Source organism: Anomalospiza imberbis, chromosome 7 (genome assembly GCF_031753505.1).
Source record: "Anomalospiza imberbis isolate Cuckoo-Finch-1a 21T00152 chromosome 7, ASM3175350v1, whole genome shotgun sequence".
Lineage (NCBI taxonomy): Eukaryota > Metazoa > Chordata > Aves > Passeriformes > Viduidae > Anomalospiza > Anomalospiza imberbis.
In genome coordinates, this window is record NC_089687.1 from 26,138,641 (window position 1) to 26,159,488 (window position 20,848).

The 20,848-nt window shown below is 37.1% G+C and overlaps 2 protein-coding genes across 4 annotated transcripts in view; one reads left to right on the forward strand and one right to left on the reverse strand.

The window, feature by feature from the left end:
- Positions 1 to 20,848, forward strand: part of FAM237A (family with sequence similarity 237 member A) — a 269,849-nt gene that overhangs the window by 6,334 nt on the left and 242,667 nt on the right. For all 3 annotated transcript variants that reach the window (XR_011000912.1, XR_011000911.1, XM_068196173.1), the window contains one exon: positions 1,794 to 2,459. The gene's annotated coding sequence lies outside the window, so the exon portion shown is untranslated. The remainder of the gene's footprint in view (positions 1 to 1,793; positions 2,460 to 20,848) is intronic.
- DYTN (dystrotelin) lies at positions 1,011 to 20,046 on the reverse strand. The gene is given in 16 exon segments (XM_068196172.1): positions 1,011 to 2,132; positions 2,134 to 2,221; positions 2,762 to 3,230; positions 3,831 to 3,990; positions 6,032 to 6,102; positions 7,774 to 7,942; positions 9,542 to 9,687; positions 11,796 to 11,907; positions 12,763 to 12,926; positions 13,274 to 13,345; positions 14,000 to 14,067; positions 14,070 to 14,087; positions 14,655 to 14,740; positions 16,758 to 16,959; positions 17,899 to 17,973; positions 20,013 to 20,046. Coding segments are annotated over 16 exon segments (1,974 nt in total). The 5' UTR covers positions 20,032 to 20,046; the 3' UTR covers positions 1,011 to 2,077.

The window sequence follows — 20,848 nt, forward strand, 5'->3', positions numbered from 1 at the left end:
CTTCTCTGCTTCAGTAAGCTTCTTAATTAATAAGCTGTAGCAAAATTCAGCCTTTCAGGCAATGGGTAGAAAAGGATGTGGAGCCAAGACTGATAAAAGAGATCAATCTCTAGGATAGATCACACTATCGAGAACATTTGGAAATTGCTGATGTAAAGAGGCAATCTGTATTAATAATTATACTGAAATAAGAAAGGGGATGCAACTAACTACATGTAAACCTGCAAGTGATAGAGGGCAAGTGATAAAAGAGTGTCTATATTAAAAAAAAAAAGCAAGGGCTCTCAGTTTGAGATGAAAGTTGATCTGCTATACAGGAACATTTAAAAATGTCACTGTGTTTAAAGACAGGATATTGCCTCCTACCACTGCTCCTTATCAAATTCATGGCAGATCTTTGTATGAATAGGATTGTTTTTACAGGTACTGTTCCTGGCTTACTGTTTCTCAGTCAGAGTGTGTCAGAAGAAGGATGAGATGAACATGTCTGACTGAAATTCCCTCACTGTCTGCTGAACTGAATAACAACAAAATAAAGACCTTGTGATTTTGTCCATTTCATCTTACAGGGATCAGTGAGCGAAACAACTGCTTCTTAGCATGGAAAACAATTCTTTAATCTTTACATAATGACATGAAAAAACAATTCATGGTAGTTCAGGAATATCTATGTGTAAGAATTTGTTTTCCAGGTCTGTTCAGTGTTGCTTCAGACCAAACCAGCATTTGTCAGTTGCTACTGTTTCCAACCACGTTTAATTCAGATGTACACACTAGAAGGAGATTTAAAGCCTCATCAGAAGCTGATGGGTATCTTCCCATAATCAACAAGTAGATTCCTTGGATTGTTGTGTGTCTCCTGGGACTGGCTTATTGCAAAAGCTTACTAAGCTTCTATCTCACAGTGTATTTATTTATGTTATGATATGGGTGATATGGGTATATCTACTTTCTAATTACCTCGTCACTATTTGTTCTCTGGGGCTCTTCTTCCTCCCTCAATAAGTTTCTTTTTTTAAATTTTCACCCTCTTTACTCTTCCTTTGCTAGAGACAAATCACTTGTTAGCTTGCAGTAGCATACCATTATTTCTTGCTGTAAATTCTTGAGTGTTTGCAGTATGTGTAATTCAGGCCTCCTTTGACCAAAACTAGCAGAAAGAATGAGGAATGTTCATTAATCTCACTACCACAGTGTAAGGTCTTTCAAGAAGATGGCTGAGGTGCTACAAACAGAAAATAAGATTTCTAGCCTCTTTAATGAGTCAGGCAGTCCCTTTATCTTGATGACTATAACTCATTCTGAAAAATACAACACAAGGAAAATCTGTGTGGAAAATCTGTGTGGAGTTCTGCTAAGCAGCTTTTCTTAAGCCGTATGCTTTTTATTAGCCTTTTCAATCACATCAGCCTAAACACTCTTTGATTAGATATGAAACAAAGCTTCAGAAAATTTACCTAACTTTTCTCCCAGAATTTCCAAAAATATTTTGTTTTCACCCGAATGAAATGTATTTTCTTTGTAATCACAGAAAAAATCCTGTAAAAACTCGGACTATTTTTTTTTCTTGGAAAGCTGGTATTGTTTCAGTGACATAACTAAAGTCCTTAAAAGTATGCAAATTTTCTTGAACCATAACTGGTTTTGAGCACATACGAACAGTTATTTACTATTTTTATGCACCCCCTGCCAAAGAATGATAGTAAATAACTGACTGTATATTTTTTTTCTCTCTGAAGTGGTACTGAATAATTTCAGTTTCTCAGGTCTTTAAAATCCTTCATACATTACAGGAAAAAGCGTTTTCCTTGTTGCTGGCATCAACAAGAAATACAGCACCATTCCAGAGAAGTAACTTGGCCATGGGATATCAACAGCTAAAGAGAGAGAAATGGGCAATCGTTTGCACTGCTGAGGAAGTCACAACACAGGAGCTGGAAATCACCAACAGGAAAGGAATATAGCTCTCCAGAATGTTCCAGGTGAAGTCAGTAAATGCAGAAATCTGCCATGCTGTGCTATTACAGGCAACATCTGAGACACTTTAAAGAGTCTCTTTTAAGAGACATGGCATCAATTACCTTAAGTAGTTCAGTGAAGTTGTAAGGTAGTTTCCATCATTTACAAGCTGGTGAAATTACTTGGTTGATGAGGTCAGAAAAGGACCTGCAAACTTGCTCAGCTGTAGAGAAGAACTCCTGGTGCAAAGCAGTTTGTTGGGCTGAAAAGTAGAATAAATTTTAAGCCTTTCCAAGCTTTCGGATGCTGCCAGAGCACTAGAAAACTCTGAATCTCTAAGATAACTCTGTAGAAGCACCAGCTTTTTCTGTCATATTCCATATTACATCCTCATTATCAAAAGTGAGGCATCCTGAATGTTGAGCAAAGCTCTGCTGTGTAAGACCTTTGGTTACAAAGGGATTTTGTACCGCTGGAAGTCTCTTACAACTAGAGTTATAGTTACAGTGTCACAGAAGTGGCAAGAGCAAAAACCTCTCATACCCTCACCAGTTTAAGTTTGCTCCTTAATTGACTGCCAAGACGCATTATCTCTTAGGAGCTTTGACTCATCCAGTTCCAAATCAGTCCAACATTAGGGGCTATATTTGGAATATGCTCTACCTTACTATATAGAATAATACTACAAAGGCTAAAGCAAGATTCTGAGTTTCCTGTGAGGGTTACATGATTATGAACAATGATATGGAATAAACAGGATGAAAGTAAGAAGACAGTGACAAGATGACTGGAGAACTTATACCTGGTTGGGTTTGGAGAGACAGTGTATCCTTCAGTTTCATCATTAGCAGTTCCAATTCCTCTCTCACTTCCTTCTCATCAGGTGGTATCTGCATTGCAGTGGGAAGAACTGTATTCCCCATTCCACCAAGAGAGTTTTCTGACAGTTTAGGCAGATATGTTTGTTTCTCTTTTGCTTGTTTATGCAGTCCCATAGAGGGTTTGTCACTCCGCAGAGACACTGATTCCAGTGGGTCATCTGAGAACATGAATTCCACTGCAGTGGGAACCTCAGGTGTCTGTAAAAGCTGCATTCCATTTACACAGTTTGGGGGATTCAAAGATTTCCATTCTTCACATGTTCTGGAAGTAGGCCTTATTTGGGCAGGATTTAATTCACTCTGCATTCTCCTTTCCAGCAGAACATGTGGATTTCTTGGCATTGTATTATGACACTGTGCAGAAGGATGCTCTGATGACTGCAACATGGTCTACAATAGACAAAACGCAGAAAAAACATTGTAAAAATAATCGGTATTTCAGTTTGCCAGTAGTACTAAAACATTATTGCAGAAAATGCTACTAAAAAGCTGTAGGGGAAAAATGTAAACATTTTCTGTGAAACAAGGGCTTTTTAAGAATCTCAGAAATAATTGTAACTATAATAATCACTATTATTGAAAACAAATGAAATATTTTCTAGAAGATGTCTGTATTACATCCCAGTAAAAGGCAGCAATTAGGAAAGACATTCACTTTGACTCTTCTCTGAAGAACAGACTGCAATGAAGTATCTAACACTTCTGTTAGAAACTCTTATTGGAATATTCATTATTTTCATTGCAGTAGTATTTAAATGTGCTAACATAGATATCTATGCTAGATACCAGATATGCACAGAATGACAAGAAAACACCTACTGCAAAGACCTTATCTGCTTTCTCTAAAGAGAAAAATCTAAAATGACTGAAAATACAAGTGGAAGATGCATGAAATGGTATTAAAAGTGGTGGTCTTCAAGAAAAGCAGTTGTTAGTGTTCAGTAATGGCTCATAGCTATGACGATTCTTGATATATATATGTCACTATACCTTTACTTCTTCCTTCATGTGCTGCAGCATCATTTGCAGGTTTTCATGGCTTGCTCTCAGTCTTTGGAGTTTTGCCTCTATTTTGCAGCTTTTTTCTTCCTGGCAGTTATGAAGAAATTGCATTCTGTCCTTCCATTTGTTGAACTGCTTCTTCATGTACCTACCAGAGATATAGTAGGGTGGGATTTTTGCTAGACCAGACATACACAAATAAACGCATTCATGGAATTGTGCAAACACTTTAGCACAAACTTTATCCCCTTTACTAGTTCTGGAAATTTTTGTCAGCTTTGGGATTAGAGGCCAATATTTCAGGAGCTGGGCTGTATCCATGGAATTAGCAAGAACATGTGTATTCCAGATGAGGAAATATGAGAGCTAAATAGAACTGTGGCCAGGAGTGAACCTTGCATCTTGGGGCTTTACCTTTCCCACAAAGGTGGCTGCAACAGGAGAGACAATAGCAGTCCCTCTGTATAAAAGCAAACTACTTATAGCAACTCCCTGACCTGCAAAAGATTCCCATTACATGCCTGTGCAACAATGAAATAAAAGCAGGTTCTGCCTCTTTGATAGAACTTCTTCCTGCTCGTGGTATTCTCTGCAGTTTCTTTAATGATACCAATAGCTTCTGCACAGGCCAATTGTCCTTGAAAAAACATTCTGATTTTTGCAATCAGAAGTGCCACCCTCCCATGTACAACAGAGATTTAGAAATTACCTACTCAGAGCACAGTATGCCAGAAGTACCACCCATAATTCTGTTCTAGTTGTGATTTCTCTAAGAAGTCAGGGTAGAAATAGTTTTGCTTTCCTCACACCTGAGGTGCAGACAGTAAAGTTTGTTAACACTACAGTAATAAACCAACTGCTTCATATTACAGATCTGAAATAGTTATCTGCCATGTTTAGTTACATACAGAAGTTCAGTTGATCCACTTTCCTGTGGTAATGTTTTGGCTTAGAGACAACAGCCCCATCAGTTTCACGTGAACTATGCAAGATTTGTCTGAATGGGACAGCAAGTCAGACCATTTAAAATTAAAATTAATACTACACTGGTCCCTTATAATAACATTTAAGGGCTCCTGACCATAAAATGCTGTCCTCCTTCAACTAACTCAGAGTCCAATTCTGAGAACAGACAGGTGAATACTGGAAGTCAGTCCACAAACAAGAATAAAGAGCTTCCCATGAGTAATGCAATTCATTCACGCAGTTCTATGATAAGCTCTGGGTCAGAGCAGCATTATAGGACAGGCATCCCAAATATCCTCTCAACGATTGCTAATCTAAAAGAAAGCTGAAGATCTTTGCCATATCTCTTTATTTTCCCAAGTGAGAACAGACCCACAATGCAACTGAAATTGTTTAGCTCTAATCTTGGAGTGCCCTTTTGTGAACTTGGAGCAGCAATTGCACGTGGAATGAAACAGAACAGGAACAGAGGGAATTGAACATGCTGAAAGAAATAAAGAGAGTAGATTCAGGATCAAATTCTACACTTCACTATAATTCCAACATTTTCAGTGGTCATAGGCATGGTTATACAGAGCACATTTATTATTTACAAAAAAGGGGGGGAAGGCAAAAATCCAAAAGGTAAGCATCGTAGCTCACACACCAACTTCCCTCCCGCCATGTCACCCAAGCAAACAAGCCTCGCAAGAGATTTTTAATTTAGGAATTAATATTTTACAGTGTCAAAGATTTGACTATCAGAAGGAACTTCTGTGATAAACTGTTATACCAATAGTTACTGTATTCATCCTTTTAATCTCTATTTGATGTACAGCATATTTTTTAGAAATAAATTCTACTTTGATTTAAAAGCTTCATGCAAATTATGAAATTAGTTTTCATTAAGCCTTATTCAGAGAAAAATTTGAAAAAGTATGCTATTCTGACATTTTTATCTGGATGAACATATTTTTTTTCTAAAAATTCCTTTTAGAAATGTAAACTAGCAATTGCAGAAATGCCAGTGAAAGCAAACCAAAATGGTTTGCTTTGCTATTGTTTTTCCAGTGATCTTCATCTAAAATTTTTGTTGCTGAGTTTTTATTATTCATCCTCATTTGATAGGATTTTTTTTAATCTCAAAATCTCCAAAGTATGGAAAAATCATCTATCTTCTAGCCCTCCAGCTGGAGCAGCACTGCCCACCAGTCTTTAGTGAGTTTATTACTGCATTTACCTACCTGCTGTCACTGTGAATGCTTTTAATGGATTCATGCATTTTTAACACATCTGCTTCAAAAGAGGCTATTGCCTACAACAAAAAGAAGTATCTGTTGATAACCTTATCAGCAATAGCATTTCATTTTTATATGCAAGTTTTATTATAGGAGTGTATGGCAAGTTTTTGATCTGGTAGATCTACAGAATTACTAGTTAACCTTTTTAATTTAATGTATTACAATCAACTGATGCATTAAAGTATTTCTAATGGCTGGAAAATTTATTCTATAGAACAAATTCTTTGTTATATGACAAATTTAAGTGTATGAGAATTTGTTTGAAATTCAAACAAAATCCATATTCCCAAGAATTTCTGCAAAATGGAATATTCTGATTTGGGAACAATCTCTCTCAAGTCCCACAACTGCTTTGAGACATGGAGATGGAGAGAGAGACTGTATGTAGAAGAGAGAAGATAAACTCCTGGTCTTTAAATGGAAGTAGCATTCTCTGGACCATGTAGAGAACAGTAGCCCAGAAGTCAAGGAGACAAACACTTTCCAGCTAAGCTACTTTTGAGGCATGATATAAGTCATGCAGGAATCAGAGCTGCCAGGAAATTTTGAGACTAAGAGCTGGATCACTCAGGACCTCCATATTCATAGATTCTATTAAAAGCAATCATTGGACTTACTGTCCACATCTTTTCAATCAAAGTGGAAATAATCTGCACTGTAAGATCTTAGAAATGAGTTTAAAACGGCTAAAAAGGAATTCTCAGCCCAGAGAGAAAATAAACAAGAGAGTAATGCACCTGACAGAATCCCAGCACAGGGATGCAAGTCCTGTCCTGCTGTTTTCTAAAATGACAAAGGCCAACTGTCAAAATTCTATGTTTAAGCAATGTCTGCCCACAACATCTCCTGCAGATATCTGCTGGCTGGCACTGTACCTTGAGCTGGGCAACAGAGTTCTAAAAGACAGATCTTCCAAAGGGCAGCACAAGAGTAGCAGCCAAAGGAGTGACCTGATACACTAGTATTGTGTTACTGCACCCCTTGGCTCCTTGGAAGAACAAGATGAGTGGATGACAGAAACTGGCTTGAACACAACCCAGTCTTCCCTGTATTCTGAATAAGTGCAGAGCTACTAACTTGCCAAAAAGTATAGAAACAGAAAACTGCTATGTACTTTTTTTTGGCTACACTGTCCTAAGCACTCTTTTGTTTCTTTGGAGGAAAGCTAGGAATGGATTAATAGAGACCTTTTGTGCATTAGCTATTTTAGTTGGAGTGGACACTGCTCTGGGTTTATCCTAAGAGGGCCCATTCTGTCCTCTTGCTATTTCCATGGTAACAAAAATGGCCTGAGTCTAATAAGAATTCAGGCATTCTTCTTTGACATTTGCTTGCAGTAGGAAGACATGATGGCCTTTTTTACTGTCAGAATAGCAAGAGGACTCCAGACTCATCTAGACTTTAGCATGCTACTGTACGACATCTCAAAAAACCCCAAAGCAAATATTCTTACAGGTGCTTCTGAACAACATAAAAGTCAAGGAGTTAGTCACTAATCTTGGGAAGATAACAAATTCAAACCTCACTAAGTTTACAGATTCCACATTTTTCACCATAAGTGAGGAATTAGCAGAAAGGTGAAGCTGCCCATTACATTTTCATTGTAATTAGAAGGCAAGCAGATAATTAACTTGTTAGGTCTTCTTCACAGCTTTAGCACTATTACTGCTTCGTGTTTTGCTCACCTGAGCTATTGTCTTGCCTTGCTCTGGTGTCTTGTTGTTATTCTCACTCTTCTGCATTACAGTCCTGTTTTCAGGTATGAACCTGGATGATTCCGGGACACAATTGTCCACTTGGAAAGACACATTTTCAGGACCAGGTCGTGATGAAGCACAGAATTCCACAGGAGGACTGTATACCAACAGAGCAGTAATGAGTAGGGAAATGATCAGGACTCACATGGTTTTTCTACCCAGGAAGATCCAAATGCAGAAAACTAATGCAGTATAAATAGATAAACAGATGTGCTATTGACTAAGCAAGAAGTTTAGCTGTGCCTGCTGGAATATTTTGGTTGAGAGAATAAAATTTCTGAAAACAAATTCCACTGTCCCCAGAATCTCAACAAGAGGTTGTTCTTTCCACCCATTTATTCTCAGTGCAATTTGCCATTTCTCTTTTTTGCTTCCTTTAGCCAAGAGTTAAATATATTAGGAAATTCAACTACAAAAAAATAGCAAAATAACCTGTTGCTCAGTCCATCATATGCTAGGAAAAGCCCAGATATTTATCAGCCCCACATTAACAGACACCTGTAACAGCAACCCCAAATTCTTCTTTGTCTCATTGCTATCCAAGCAGTAGGTAAGCAAACTCCCACAGAATTAAAGAGAAATCTCAATTGCTTCCAGAAAGATTAAATTCCATTCAAAACGATTAAATATTGTTTTGTTGCTGAATATGAGAGAGGAAATATTAGCAACAAAAGAAGTTTTGCATTTTACATTCTAAAAACAAACACTGAAATAATATTCTCCGTGAGGATCACTGTAACTGTCATCCATTGGTCTTACAGTATATAAAGAAATTGTCTTCTAACTAAAAACCTACCAGAGTAGCACAATCCAGATTTATAAACAGATTTTTATCCTCCTTCACATAAAGATGAAATTAATTATTTTAGAGAGGACTGACCATTTGTTCCCTATTTCAGCCTCACTGTAGCCTCATTGAGAGAACACGTGAGGTGCAAGACAGTTGCTAGATCTTTATACAAATAGGAAGGAATCTCACCCTTTGTATGCTTCTAGTGCTAATCTCCTATAATCATTCCCTTCAGTTTCTATACCTAAGTATCAACCAAAATCTCATAGCAAGGAAGGAGAAACTATTGGAAAAAATCTCAACATAACCTCCAATGCTCATTATTAACCACTGTGATGAGTGGAAATACAGTAATGACTTTAAATATCAACCAAAGCACAAAAAACAACTGGTCAGAAAGAAGAGGAATGGTGGGATCATCTACGTGCTATTGTGAGTGATTCCAGAGATCTACAATTTAGCAGGACTTGAGTAGAATGCCTGCCAGTGAATGCACTGTGGGTCACATGTGGAAAGTATTCACAGTTAATTTCCAGTGGATTTGTCACAGAGGACGTGCTTAAGAACCCATGCAGTTGTAAAGGTAGTAAATATTTGCAATGCTTGGCCCTAGACTGAGTATAAGAAATGGAACAGAGTGAAAAATACAACATAAAGAAGGAGGGAAGCAAAACACAAGCCTGTTATATTTTGTAAGACAACTGATCATTAGGTTGTCAGCATGGTAACCATAGTTAAGCTACAGAACATAGTGCAGCAACTTCTCAGTTATTCTTTCCCTTTTTAGTAGAAAAATCATGACATGGTACCTGTCATAACAAAATCCCTTACTCAAAGGACATAATCAAGCGATATTCCACAGTCCGACATTCAGAGATTATAAATTCATCTGACACCGAAACTCACAAAGTCTTTTTGTGAGCAGGGAAGTGCCTCTCCTCCACTGACTCCAGAGCTGTCCTTCTCTGAGCCTCTTTTCTTCTGCAGCGCTCTTGAAACAGGTTGTTCCTGATGGTGTGGAGAAAGTGCTTTGCGTTCGCCTTTGCTGACATCTATTGGAATGAGGGATAATAAAGAAGAAAGTGACTTTTCCAACAAGTACTGCCCAGAAACAGATATATTCCAAAGCAAAGGTCCATCTGTTCAACATCTGACGAGGCTCATGGCTGCTATCTGAGCCCTAGAAGGGGAGCTGAAGTGGGTAATGCTGCAGGACCACAGGCAAGAGCAGCTCCAATTCTTTTAGGCAAAATACTGAATGGATGAAAGTCAGTATATTAGGAAATGCCTAAACACAGGATTTTGGTGGTTACAATGATTAATCTCACAGTCACAACAATAATTCTGCTGACTAGTATCTAAGGAAGAAATACTTTTATACTTGTATAAAGCATTTGTAGATATAGTCTTCCATGCCTCAAATCCTCCTCTCACAGAATACAGTCAAATACACATCCATTATCACAGGAGTGTCAGGCTCATGTACAGTGACTGAGCTCAGTAGCTGTATTAGTGGAGGACACCAACCAATTCTGCCCCAGGTGACTGCTGCAGAACATGGACAGGGAAACAAGGAAAACACATCACAAGTCTCCTAGTGCTTCTCAACGTGGTAGTAACGTTACCACAAGGTGTCAGCACGGTAAGGAAAAACTCTGCTGATATTTCAAACCCCTACTCAGCAGTTCAATCCCTGATAAAGACAGTGTGAAAACTTACTTAGACAAGGACAGCATCTGCTAAGAGTGGAAGGTATGGGGATAGCAACTTACTGCTGATTATTTTATGTCCCACACAAGAGATACAAAAATGGTATCTGTCATAGTGAGTAGCTTATCTTTGAAATGTTGGTATAGATTTTGGCCTGCATTGTAATATTTGGCCTATAAAGTAATATTTACAGAGTTTGTGTTATAGTAGGACTTCATAAAGGAAACCTGAGTTCAGTGATTCAGTTGCAATTCTGCAGCAACAATGTGGCTGCAATCCAGGCTGCAACATCTCCTGCCTTGGTTTAGCTCTCGTCCTTCCTTTGGTGCTTCTACAAACACACATTCCCATTCACTCTCCATTCACACTAATTTTAAGGTCTCTACTTAGAAATCTCTTAATGAAGAGTTTAGTTAACATTTGATTTTCCTACTTTGTCACATATGGAGTATGAGGAGGAATGTTTGGAGGACTGAACTGTAATTTTTAATGCGAATATTGAGCATCCAGATATAATTTCTCACAATGTTAGCAATACAGTTTTTTTTTTTTCAGGTAGACAGCAATGAAGTGGCAAGAGCTTAATGCTACCCTAGACAAAGGGTGACTACAAGAACAGTCTAACAGTCTTTAGTTATAGTGCAGACACTGGTTGTCCAGGTATCTTTCACATTAAGTGCAGAGGATTAGGAAGGAGACCAGGAAGTACAGGTTTTTAGGGAAGCTTCCCTGAGTGCTTTTCAGCTCATTTACGGAACAGAAGGATATTGTTATACAGATCCACAAAAAGCACAGCAGCACCTGGAATCTCCTGCTTAAAGGGGAAGCTGGTCTTCCAAATACAAATTCCCAGTGTTGTACTTTGCCACTAGTGTGATGATAGCACAAGTTGCCCTGTAACAGAGTCCAGGTATGTAATCTTAGTTGGGCACATGTTGCCTCTTTGTGCTGTATCCCTAACTGACAGAGACAAATGAGTCAGAAAGGTTTACAATAAAGTGAAAAAACTCAAGACATTCAGAAAAGAGAGAAAGAAAAAGACATTTCATGCAGAAGTTTGTATAACTTTAGGATTAATGAATTTCTAGATGAGTCTGCATTGGGATTGGGATGAAGGAACATTGGAACATTGAGGGGACTTTTCATAGGTTTAAGGATTATCTGCTAACAGAAAATTTGCCATAAAACTCATTAAGAAGAAGACTTGCACTGGGATATTTCATAGCTCTATTCAGTTACTTCAAAACAAAACACTAATTCTAAAGTTAGAAGCCTGCTTTTGTCCTTTTCCTGTCTTCCTTTTTTTTTCAGACTGATAATGCTGATATATCATGGCCATTATGGCTAATACACACATAACTTTATAATGCTTGTAGTTCAAGAATCTACTGCTTACTTGCCTCCATGAAGAACCTCAACAGGGAAATGAATCAGTACAATAGGACTCTACCTGCACATAGTGTTCCACAACAGGATGTGATCTCTTATGTGGTTTGCAGAGACGGCCAGTGAAAAAGCAGGCTTGGCAAAGGTCAAAATTGAGGCACTTTAAACAGCGATACCTGTGAGGGAAAACAAAAAGATTTCTTTACCTCCCCACAAGTAAGGACTTGGTGTAAGTAGGCTCGATTACCAGAAACCCAGATCCCTGGGCTCTGAAATTCAAAGAAACATCATCATTAGAATAATGACTTTCCTCAGCATTCTCTGAATTCAAGTTATTTTGCCCAATTGATTGAAGACTTTTCTCCAAACCCACCAGTGGTTTTGATCTCATTTATTTGCTGTATTGAAATGCAGTCCATGGAAGAAAACATTGTTCTAGCACCATTTCACATTTTTCAGAATGCAGTTACAATTTCATATGCTTCTTATACACAGGCTTACCTCTATTTGCTGCTTCCATGGAACTGTAATATTGACATAGGAAGCATAAACAAAAAACTAAAAATGCAAGAAACTAAACCTACAAGCTGACAATTAGTGAGAATATAGTAACAGTAAAATGCTCTTCTGAGCATTCTGGTCAGCTGGTAATGCATAGTGTTCTTTTTATACCACTATGCCATTTTATAACATTACTTAGATGACTAAGATGCTAAGATGGAAAACTTAACGAGACAGTTAATACAACTGCTTACAGGAAAATAACTAAGAAATGAGATATACAGGTTTCATTGATTTTAACTTTGGACTGCCAGTTTACCTTTGGCAAGTTTTCATGTTTGTGCTAGTGAGCTAAAGAGAAGTAGGATGAAGGCTTGAGCAATGGACTGCAGTGGTTCTCTCTATCCCTCTTTTCCTGGTTAAATTAGATTACATCCAAAGCTTGTTACTTAGTACACCAGATACAGCCTGTAAGGTAGGCAAACAATGGTAAGAACATATTGTGTGGATGCTAAAGACCACTGACACACCTGATGCCTGTAATGGGGAAAACTTTGCAGACTCTGCATCTAGCTTGGTGAGAAACCATTTCCATGGCTGATAATCTGTAACATGTAGGGAGCCACAGGAGAACAGCAGGCTCTGATCTCAGCCAAGACAGGAATTTTTCTTCAACAATAGCTGCATTCAGAACCTAGAAAAAATATATGTCTCAAGCTCATACATTCACTTGAAAAAAAAACTGGTGGTTTATCTACAATCTCGAATAAAAGCTCTGATACTGGATTTTGCTGGCATAAATTTTCCATTCATGTAAAATGTTACTGGGTTCCAAAGGTTTTGGAATAAATGCAAGAGTCCTCAGTAGTACCTTACTGAGCATCTTTTCTATAGATACAAATCCTCCCATACTGTGAGACTGATGATCAGCCCTGCTTCTTAAAAGTAGATACTTGGGGATGTTATGTGGTGGTACACTTGAAGTTTTAATCAATCAGCAACATTCAGAATAATTTCCCAGGACATCAGAATTTCACTCACCCCATGGAAACAGTCATGAATCGCAATTTCCACACAAGACAGAGTACAGCCTTCTCCCACAATGGCTGGGATCTACATCAAGAAGAAAGGCTCAGAAACACCTCAATAAAAAACAGATGTTCCCGTCATGCTCTGCTGCGATGGTGACAGCACACAGATGGTGAAGTATCTATAGCAATGCCATTTTACACACTATTCTGAAGAAAGCCCGTTCATATTCATGCCATCAGCATGCAGTTTCACAGTTCAGGGTGAATGATTTGTTTCCAACTCACTTACTGTAATGGATAAACATACTATATTTCCACACTACAGTACTGAAGAACACTGAGTTTAAATCCCAGAGGTCATTTTCAAATCCCATTTTCAGCACCAGTTCAGCTGGAAATACCTGTATGTTAAGGCAACTTGCTCCAACTGCAACCTATTCTAGTGAGTACAGACATCTGCTTTAGGAACAGTTGTATCCAGCTGTTTCCAGGACCTATAAGCTCAGGCAACATGAATGCACAGAGGCATTCACTAATGAAAGTGGTTATTTTGAGAAAAAGGACAGAATTTGATTCTTTAACCTGCTTTGCATGATAGCTCCCTATGTCCACAGTGTCCTATTAACTTCCCATAAGGTAATCAAACATAAAAGGTATCAACCATGAGGGGTTTTCTTCTGCTAGGGTAGTACAATCCTACAAAATCTGTTGAGTAATAGCACTGCACTGATATTACCTGATTTAAGTCTGTTAGAAGGCTTCTCAGGGCTCTACGGGTAATCAGTGTCTCCTTCCCATCAGGACAGCATAAAACTGGAAAAAAGCTGAAAACAAGGAAAAAAACCCTGGAATCTTAGCAGAGCCTGAACTGTCTTCAAGCTGTCTTCAAACTGCTATGGTAATTGCAGTCTAACAAATAAACCCCTCCAGAAAGTTTCACTATATTATGTACCTAACAAGCTCTCAGTGACTGCTGTGACCATAGTTCTCCCCATAGCGAGGGAAAGAGAAGGAAAGCAAGGAAGAAGGCAATGAACTCGTTCTTAGAACATTAGGAAAAATATTTAAATATATTTGGACAAGAAGTGTTCTATTTAAATTGTGAATTGCTAATTTAAAACCATGGGGTTTCTGTTCTTTTCTGCTAGGCAAATAGAAGCTCTACTTAAATGTCACTATAACCTCTTCCGAAGCTCTCTGTTGCAAAGATGGCTATAGATATAGATTGGAAAGCATTATTCTGCATCAGCCTTTCTCTACAACTAAGCAGTCAACATAATTTACTTTTTTCATGGCAGAGCTGACTTTTCTTTTAAAATAAAAACATTACAATGGAAAATTTCCTCAATGTTCAGTATTTCAGGTAGTGTATAAAATCATACATTTCCCACCTCTGTATTTAGCCAGTAGAGTATCTCCTGAAAGGGAAATTAGAGCAGCTGCAACAGATCTAGTTTTGGCATACCCTGTTCCAGATCTAGGAAAATTAAATAAGTTACATTACATTCACTGAGAATATAAAGACTGAAACATCTAAAGAATAGAATACTACTATGTAGGAAGAAAACTTCAAAACAAATATCCTTTTATAAGTATAAATATAACCAAAGTAACATTTCAGTGATATTTTATGTCTTGAACCCTTTGTCACTAAACATAACTGCAGAGATAACTGTTCCAAGATACCATGCAATCATAAAACAAAAAGACATTCCAAGTAAAATGTAATTTTACATTTACAATGTATGTCCTAAAAATTCTGCTCTTTTTATTGTGGAAAGCCTTCCCAAATACAGTAGTGAATAAAGGATACAATCTAAGTTTTGCATATATCATCAGGCAGCTCCACTGTGGCCCCAGATCTGCACTAAGCTTCTCTTGGGCTGATTACACTTAATTTCATTGAAACGCAATTTAATTAAAAGGATATATGCAGGAGCAGGACATTTGGTTTTGACCATTAGATAATAAATAATGTAGATTAATTTAGAACCCAATTTTGTGACATAGGCGCCTAATGGAAAACACCAATTTTTTTTGTGAAGGCAATGCAGACATTAATCAGAAACCACAAATCAGGAAATCCTGGAAATCTATATTTAAAATATTACTTTTGCAAAGCTTCAAAATATCATTACATAAAATTTTCTTCAAGAGTCCCTAGATAAAGCCACACTGTGTAAAGCTGCAATATAGTCTCTAAAGTATGAACTGCATGGGAAATTGTTGCTTTTCCAGAAATTTCAAAGAAAAAACTCCAAGACTAAAGCTGAAGTACACAGTCAAACACCCTTAAGATGTTTATGTATGTTTATTAAGTAAATACCACAAAAACAAGGAAAATTCCTATGTGCTCCTAGTGTTAATAGTGGAGAATAGCACTCTGTAGAGAAAATATTATTAGAAAATTTTAAGAAGCTTTTTCTTTCTTTTATACGTGTTGAGAAACTTGTGAAATTCTTTTTAAAAAAAGAAGTAGCAGCAAAAAGAAAATGACACTCCTAACACAGTCCTAAGAAATCTGACTAAAAACTAAGATAGTACTGTTAGGAAGATTCTTCTAAATAATTTCCCTACAGCACACAAAAATTACAAGTTGCTTTTGATGTTTCTAGCTTTGTTTCTTAATACAAAATTTATATTAAGCCTTAACTGATTTTTTACAAAAAAACCACCAAACTATAAAGTGGGACCTTAAGCAATAGTGATCATATGAGTAATGAATAATGATTCAAGAAAAAGTCCTGCAGACCACTTACATCTCATTTACTTTCAGTAAAAATTTGCTATAATGTAGAAGGGAAAAATTTCACCTGTGGCATTTAACTTGTACAATGAACTTAGTCTTTGTCTTTTAAATCTGATACAATCACAAACCAATCCTGCCTTTAGTGAATTAACTCTTTATTTACAAACAATACATAAGAAAAATACACTCTGCAAGGTGTTTCCTTATTATTTTCAGAAACTTTGCTATTCACAAAGCTGCTCAGCTCTCATCAATTTTGTTTCATAATTGGTAGATGAACTTTTTAAGCTTGAGGAAAATTAATAAGAAAAAGTGACTGGCAAATTCCTGACCTGTGCATGGGAACTGTTCTCCAGAGGCAAATATTGGATTCATTTTTAGGAGTGTATGAAAGTATCTCGGAAGTCAGAAGAAAAGCTACTCTGTAAAGCTGTTCAGAGAAAAAGTCAGCATGGACTGGCAAAAGTCTGGATTTCCAGAAAGTTTTGGGAACACTTGAGCACTGTGTTTCTGATGCAGTTTTGTGCCTTATGTTCCTACAGCTGAACTACTCCTAGATTTTATACAAAGCAAAACCAATCAAAATGGGAGAGTTTCACACAGAAATGGTGTGAGAGTGGTAGAAACAGACTTAGTCTAGGAATACTTTGGGTGGGAGCCATATGATCTTTAAGGTCCTGTACAAAAACACATTCTTTGACTCTATGGTACTTCACAATGGATCTACATTTCTTCTTCTTCTCACCTGTCATACATGGAAATCAGTAGGCCCAATGTGAATTCAGCAGCTCTTGGATCTACCTGGCCTGTTTTTTCTAACCTTGCCCTTTGGAACAGTTTCATCAGCATTCTAGAGATTTGCTGCATGTTCAGAGAAATCTGCTCTTCCCTCTGGCTTTGTTCACTTGATAGGATGTGCTGAATCAGAGAAACGTCAATCAAATCCACTGTGAGAAAATTAAGGAAGAAACTGAGGATCCCTGCCTTTTCATGAATGGAAGCATGACTATTTTTTATCAGAAATGCCTAGCTAAGAAAGGTCTGTAAAATGAAGCCTAAAACAGTACACCACATAAAAGAAAACCAGTACCTGTGATACTTCCACGTTGACACAGGGTATCGGGCAGATAAACCATATCAGGGCTGAGACCAGACTAAATATATTCATAGAAGAGCATCCCCAAATGAAAGAAATATGTCCAAGGTCAATAAACTAGTAACTTTCTCTGTGCTACTCTGAAGACCTCACTTGCAATACTGTGCATTCTTAGCAACAGACTGTTTCAAATAGAAAATTCAAGATTTCCATGAAATTTAGCTCAATATGTAATTTACATCCAGTAATTTCAAAGTGAGCTAGGTGACCAGGACTTTGTTGCATAACTCTCTGCTTGCACTGATTTCTCCCTTAGTTCAAAGATAAAGAGAATGAATACTAACCAGGAGTTTTCTGGTCTGTCATATTCTATTTTGCTCTCATAAATTCTTATAGTCCAGTCAATACATTTTCAATAAGCCATGATTATTTCCAATAAATCAGCTCCTAAGAAACACATTAGAATTTGACTTTTTATGAGCATAATAATACACAGAAAAATATCAATAATTGTCAGTGATATCTACATAGCTGTGTTGCAGACTGTAAAAATAATTTGATTCTGTCATAATTTTAGAATTTCACTAATGTATTTCCATTGACATTCAAAAGGAAAAAAATCAATTTGTATATGAAGCACTAACTAGATCTTAAGATTTCATAATCCATTCTGAAACTCCAAGGTGGAAAATGAGAGAGCAAAGTAGCAAATAACTCATGGTGACAGCAATGCAAATTTTATACAGACTTTCCTCCCTGTGAAAGCATAGGATTCTCTTTGGCTACTAACACTGGCAAAGACTTTGTACTGAGCGTAGTTTTAGGGCTGTTCTGTATACGGAGCTCTCAACATCATTGAAGGCCTCTGTGAAAGAAAACAAACACACATTACAATAGAGTGGTTCATTTAAAACAAACTAAAAATCAAAACAACCAAATTTGGAGTTTCGAGTTGATCAACACTCTGAAGGAAAATTGTGGGGAAAAAATAGAAAACAAAAAGATAACTTTTTTTTTTTAATAACTTTGTGGGGTGAACAGTCTTCTTGTAAACAATGACACGATCTCTTGTAAAAGCAGAATTTAACATAGAGAGCACATCTTGTTTTTTTGGAATCAAGTTTATTCATATATCAGAACAAGGCCTATGAGGGTTATGCATTGCACAAACCTTTAGCCAAGATCATAATGAAATAATATTTCTTCATGCAAATAAGTTTTTTGCTTAGAGATGCTCTTCAAGAAACAGTTTGTCAGTTTGCACAGCAGGGTTATTATTTTGGATGCCTGTTATTTCAAGCACCAAACAAATCTTCTGTCAAGATCAACATGTGGGACTCTTGCAGAAGAAAAGCCCTTTACCAGAGCAAATTATTTTTGACATCTCTGTTTAGCAAAACCACTCAATCTACTTTACTAAATCCCATACCCTTATATGATTTCAGCTTATTTCTTTCACATCAATAAAGGATGTTTTTCTGAGTGGAAAGTAAGAGATGCTGACCATGACCTATACCTGATACTTTACACATATCTAGGACTTCAAGACCAAAAAACAAGGCTTGTTCACTAAACTTCAGAAACTAGAAAGGGATTTATCAATTATCCTTCTGTCCTCAGAGACTCTTTTCTCCCCACACTTCAGAGATAGTTACACACAGTTGATTAAGGCTAAAGATAAGCAATAAATATGAATAAATGAGTAGAAATAACTCACAAAATACTTCACCTGTTCAGTCTGGAAAGGAGCCAATCTGTGTGCAATGGTTTCCAAGAAATACACCAAATTAATATTAATAGTCAGAAAATTATGGGCTCTTCTGGTTCCCAGATGCTGCCTAAGCTATAGAAAGATGCCAATAACTGCTATACCATCTGTTTAGTCCTGCTCTTGTTGTACTATGTTTTGTGATTTTATTTGGTGATGCAGTGTAGCATGTCATACAATATGAAAAATGAGTTTTGACTTCCACGTATCATCAGTTCTCTTTCCTCAATAAACTGATCCAAAGCCCTTTTGAAAGCACCAGAACAATTCCCACAGTTTTCATTAGGCTATGGATTAAGTTCCAAATGCTTATTCTCAAATACAAATGCTAGAAATATACACATGATTCAACTCAAACACCTCTCATGCACAAGATGATTTTCAAATTGAAGGGAATCTGTTTTAGTAGCCATCTGCTACTTAATTCTAGTCCACCCTTACAAACAAAATATGGCCTCAAAGTAGGGCGTTCTGTGCCTGTCAAGCACAGTTCCAGAATTAACTTGTGAGGACACATAAGTAAAATTGCAAATCATTTGTGAATTATTACTGATGAGAGGCTATTTAGGGACATTAAAATCTTTCATTTCTCATAGGAAGGGGGCTTCCCCTCTAGACAGAAAACCATCATGTAATCATTCTGCTGTGGGTCAAATTTCACCTCAAGAAATATAAATGCCCTTTGTTGAGAAACTGACAAAGGAGTTCCTACACACATAGAAGAAGTGTGCTGATTCCTGACATCTTTAGCTGGTTACCTGCTATTCTGCATTTTGAGGTATTTGCTCTGTGGCAGATGAGGTGTCCGCTGAGATTTTACACTCAAAAAGGGAGTGTATGGCCATCTTCATGGCTATTCCAAAGTATGAAAAAAACCTTAGCATTTATTATAAATTAGGGATCACGGCCCTGTGTGCCTGACCATTCCATAAGCCAATGTGATAGTGTCAAGGAAGTTGCCTGGACAGATCCAACAATAAAGGTAGGACATCACACCTGTGTAATTTGTCATTTACGTGCTACAGCACAGAGATTCTCAAAGTGGCATGATTTCTTTAAAATTCAGTAGTTTCTGTTCAAAAAGACACAGAAATGCCTTTTGAGAAAAGTTGGGGGAAAATAAGAAAAATCCTTACCCTGCAAGTCTGGATCCATTTGAAATTAACAGATGGCATTAGGCATTCTATAACAAAACAAACCAAAGTGTAAAACCACATATTCTAGACATATTGAACCATTCAAATTAAACCTTTTAATCTGAACAATTCACTAGATGCATTTCAGAAATTAAATTAAACAGAATTACATTAAACAAAATAGTTTTGGTGCCACATGCAGAGAAATGCCAGCAAATGGTAAGCTTTCTGCTCAACATAAAATAGGAGTAATTCAAGTAATTGCAAAACTTTTGCAGGGCAAAACCAATCCTCAAAACAGTTTTGAGTATAGGAAGTGAGATCCTTCACTATTAAGAGCCCAGTGTTTATATGCAGTATTACTACATGGTCCATAGTGTACAATTTCAGGTCACAGAGGGCATATCTACACCAGACTCTTCCTCAGATTCACTGATTGCAATTACTCAAAAGTGTTTTCTAAAATTTTCAAGCAAAACTAAAGTTTTAGGCTGAGCCGACATTATTTCTTATTGAGCTAATAAGGAAAGGGAAAAGGAAGCTTAACCATGAACCTACTTACATCAACAACCATGAAAGCAAAAGTAGTTATGTCCCTGTAATAATGGAAACTGAATGTCTCCCCTCAGGATTTAATTCACTAATGCTCTAAAGTACATTATATTTTCAATCACAGAAATAAAAATATGAATTACTGTGGTGTTATATTTTAGTTGAATGGCATGCTCTGTCTCATGCCTGGAAAATGTATGGTTTATTCCAAGCCTGTGATCCTCCCCTGCAGTATCCTGTGTCTGTAATCCCATTGCCCAATGTGTTCTGCGCCCACTTTGAAT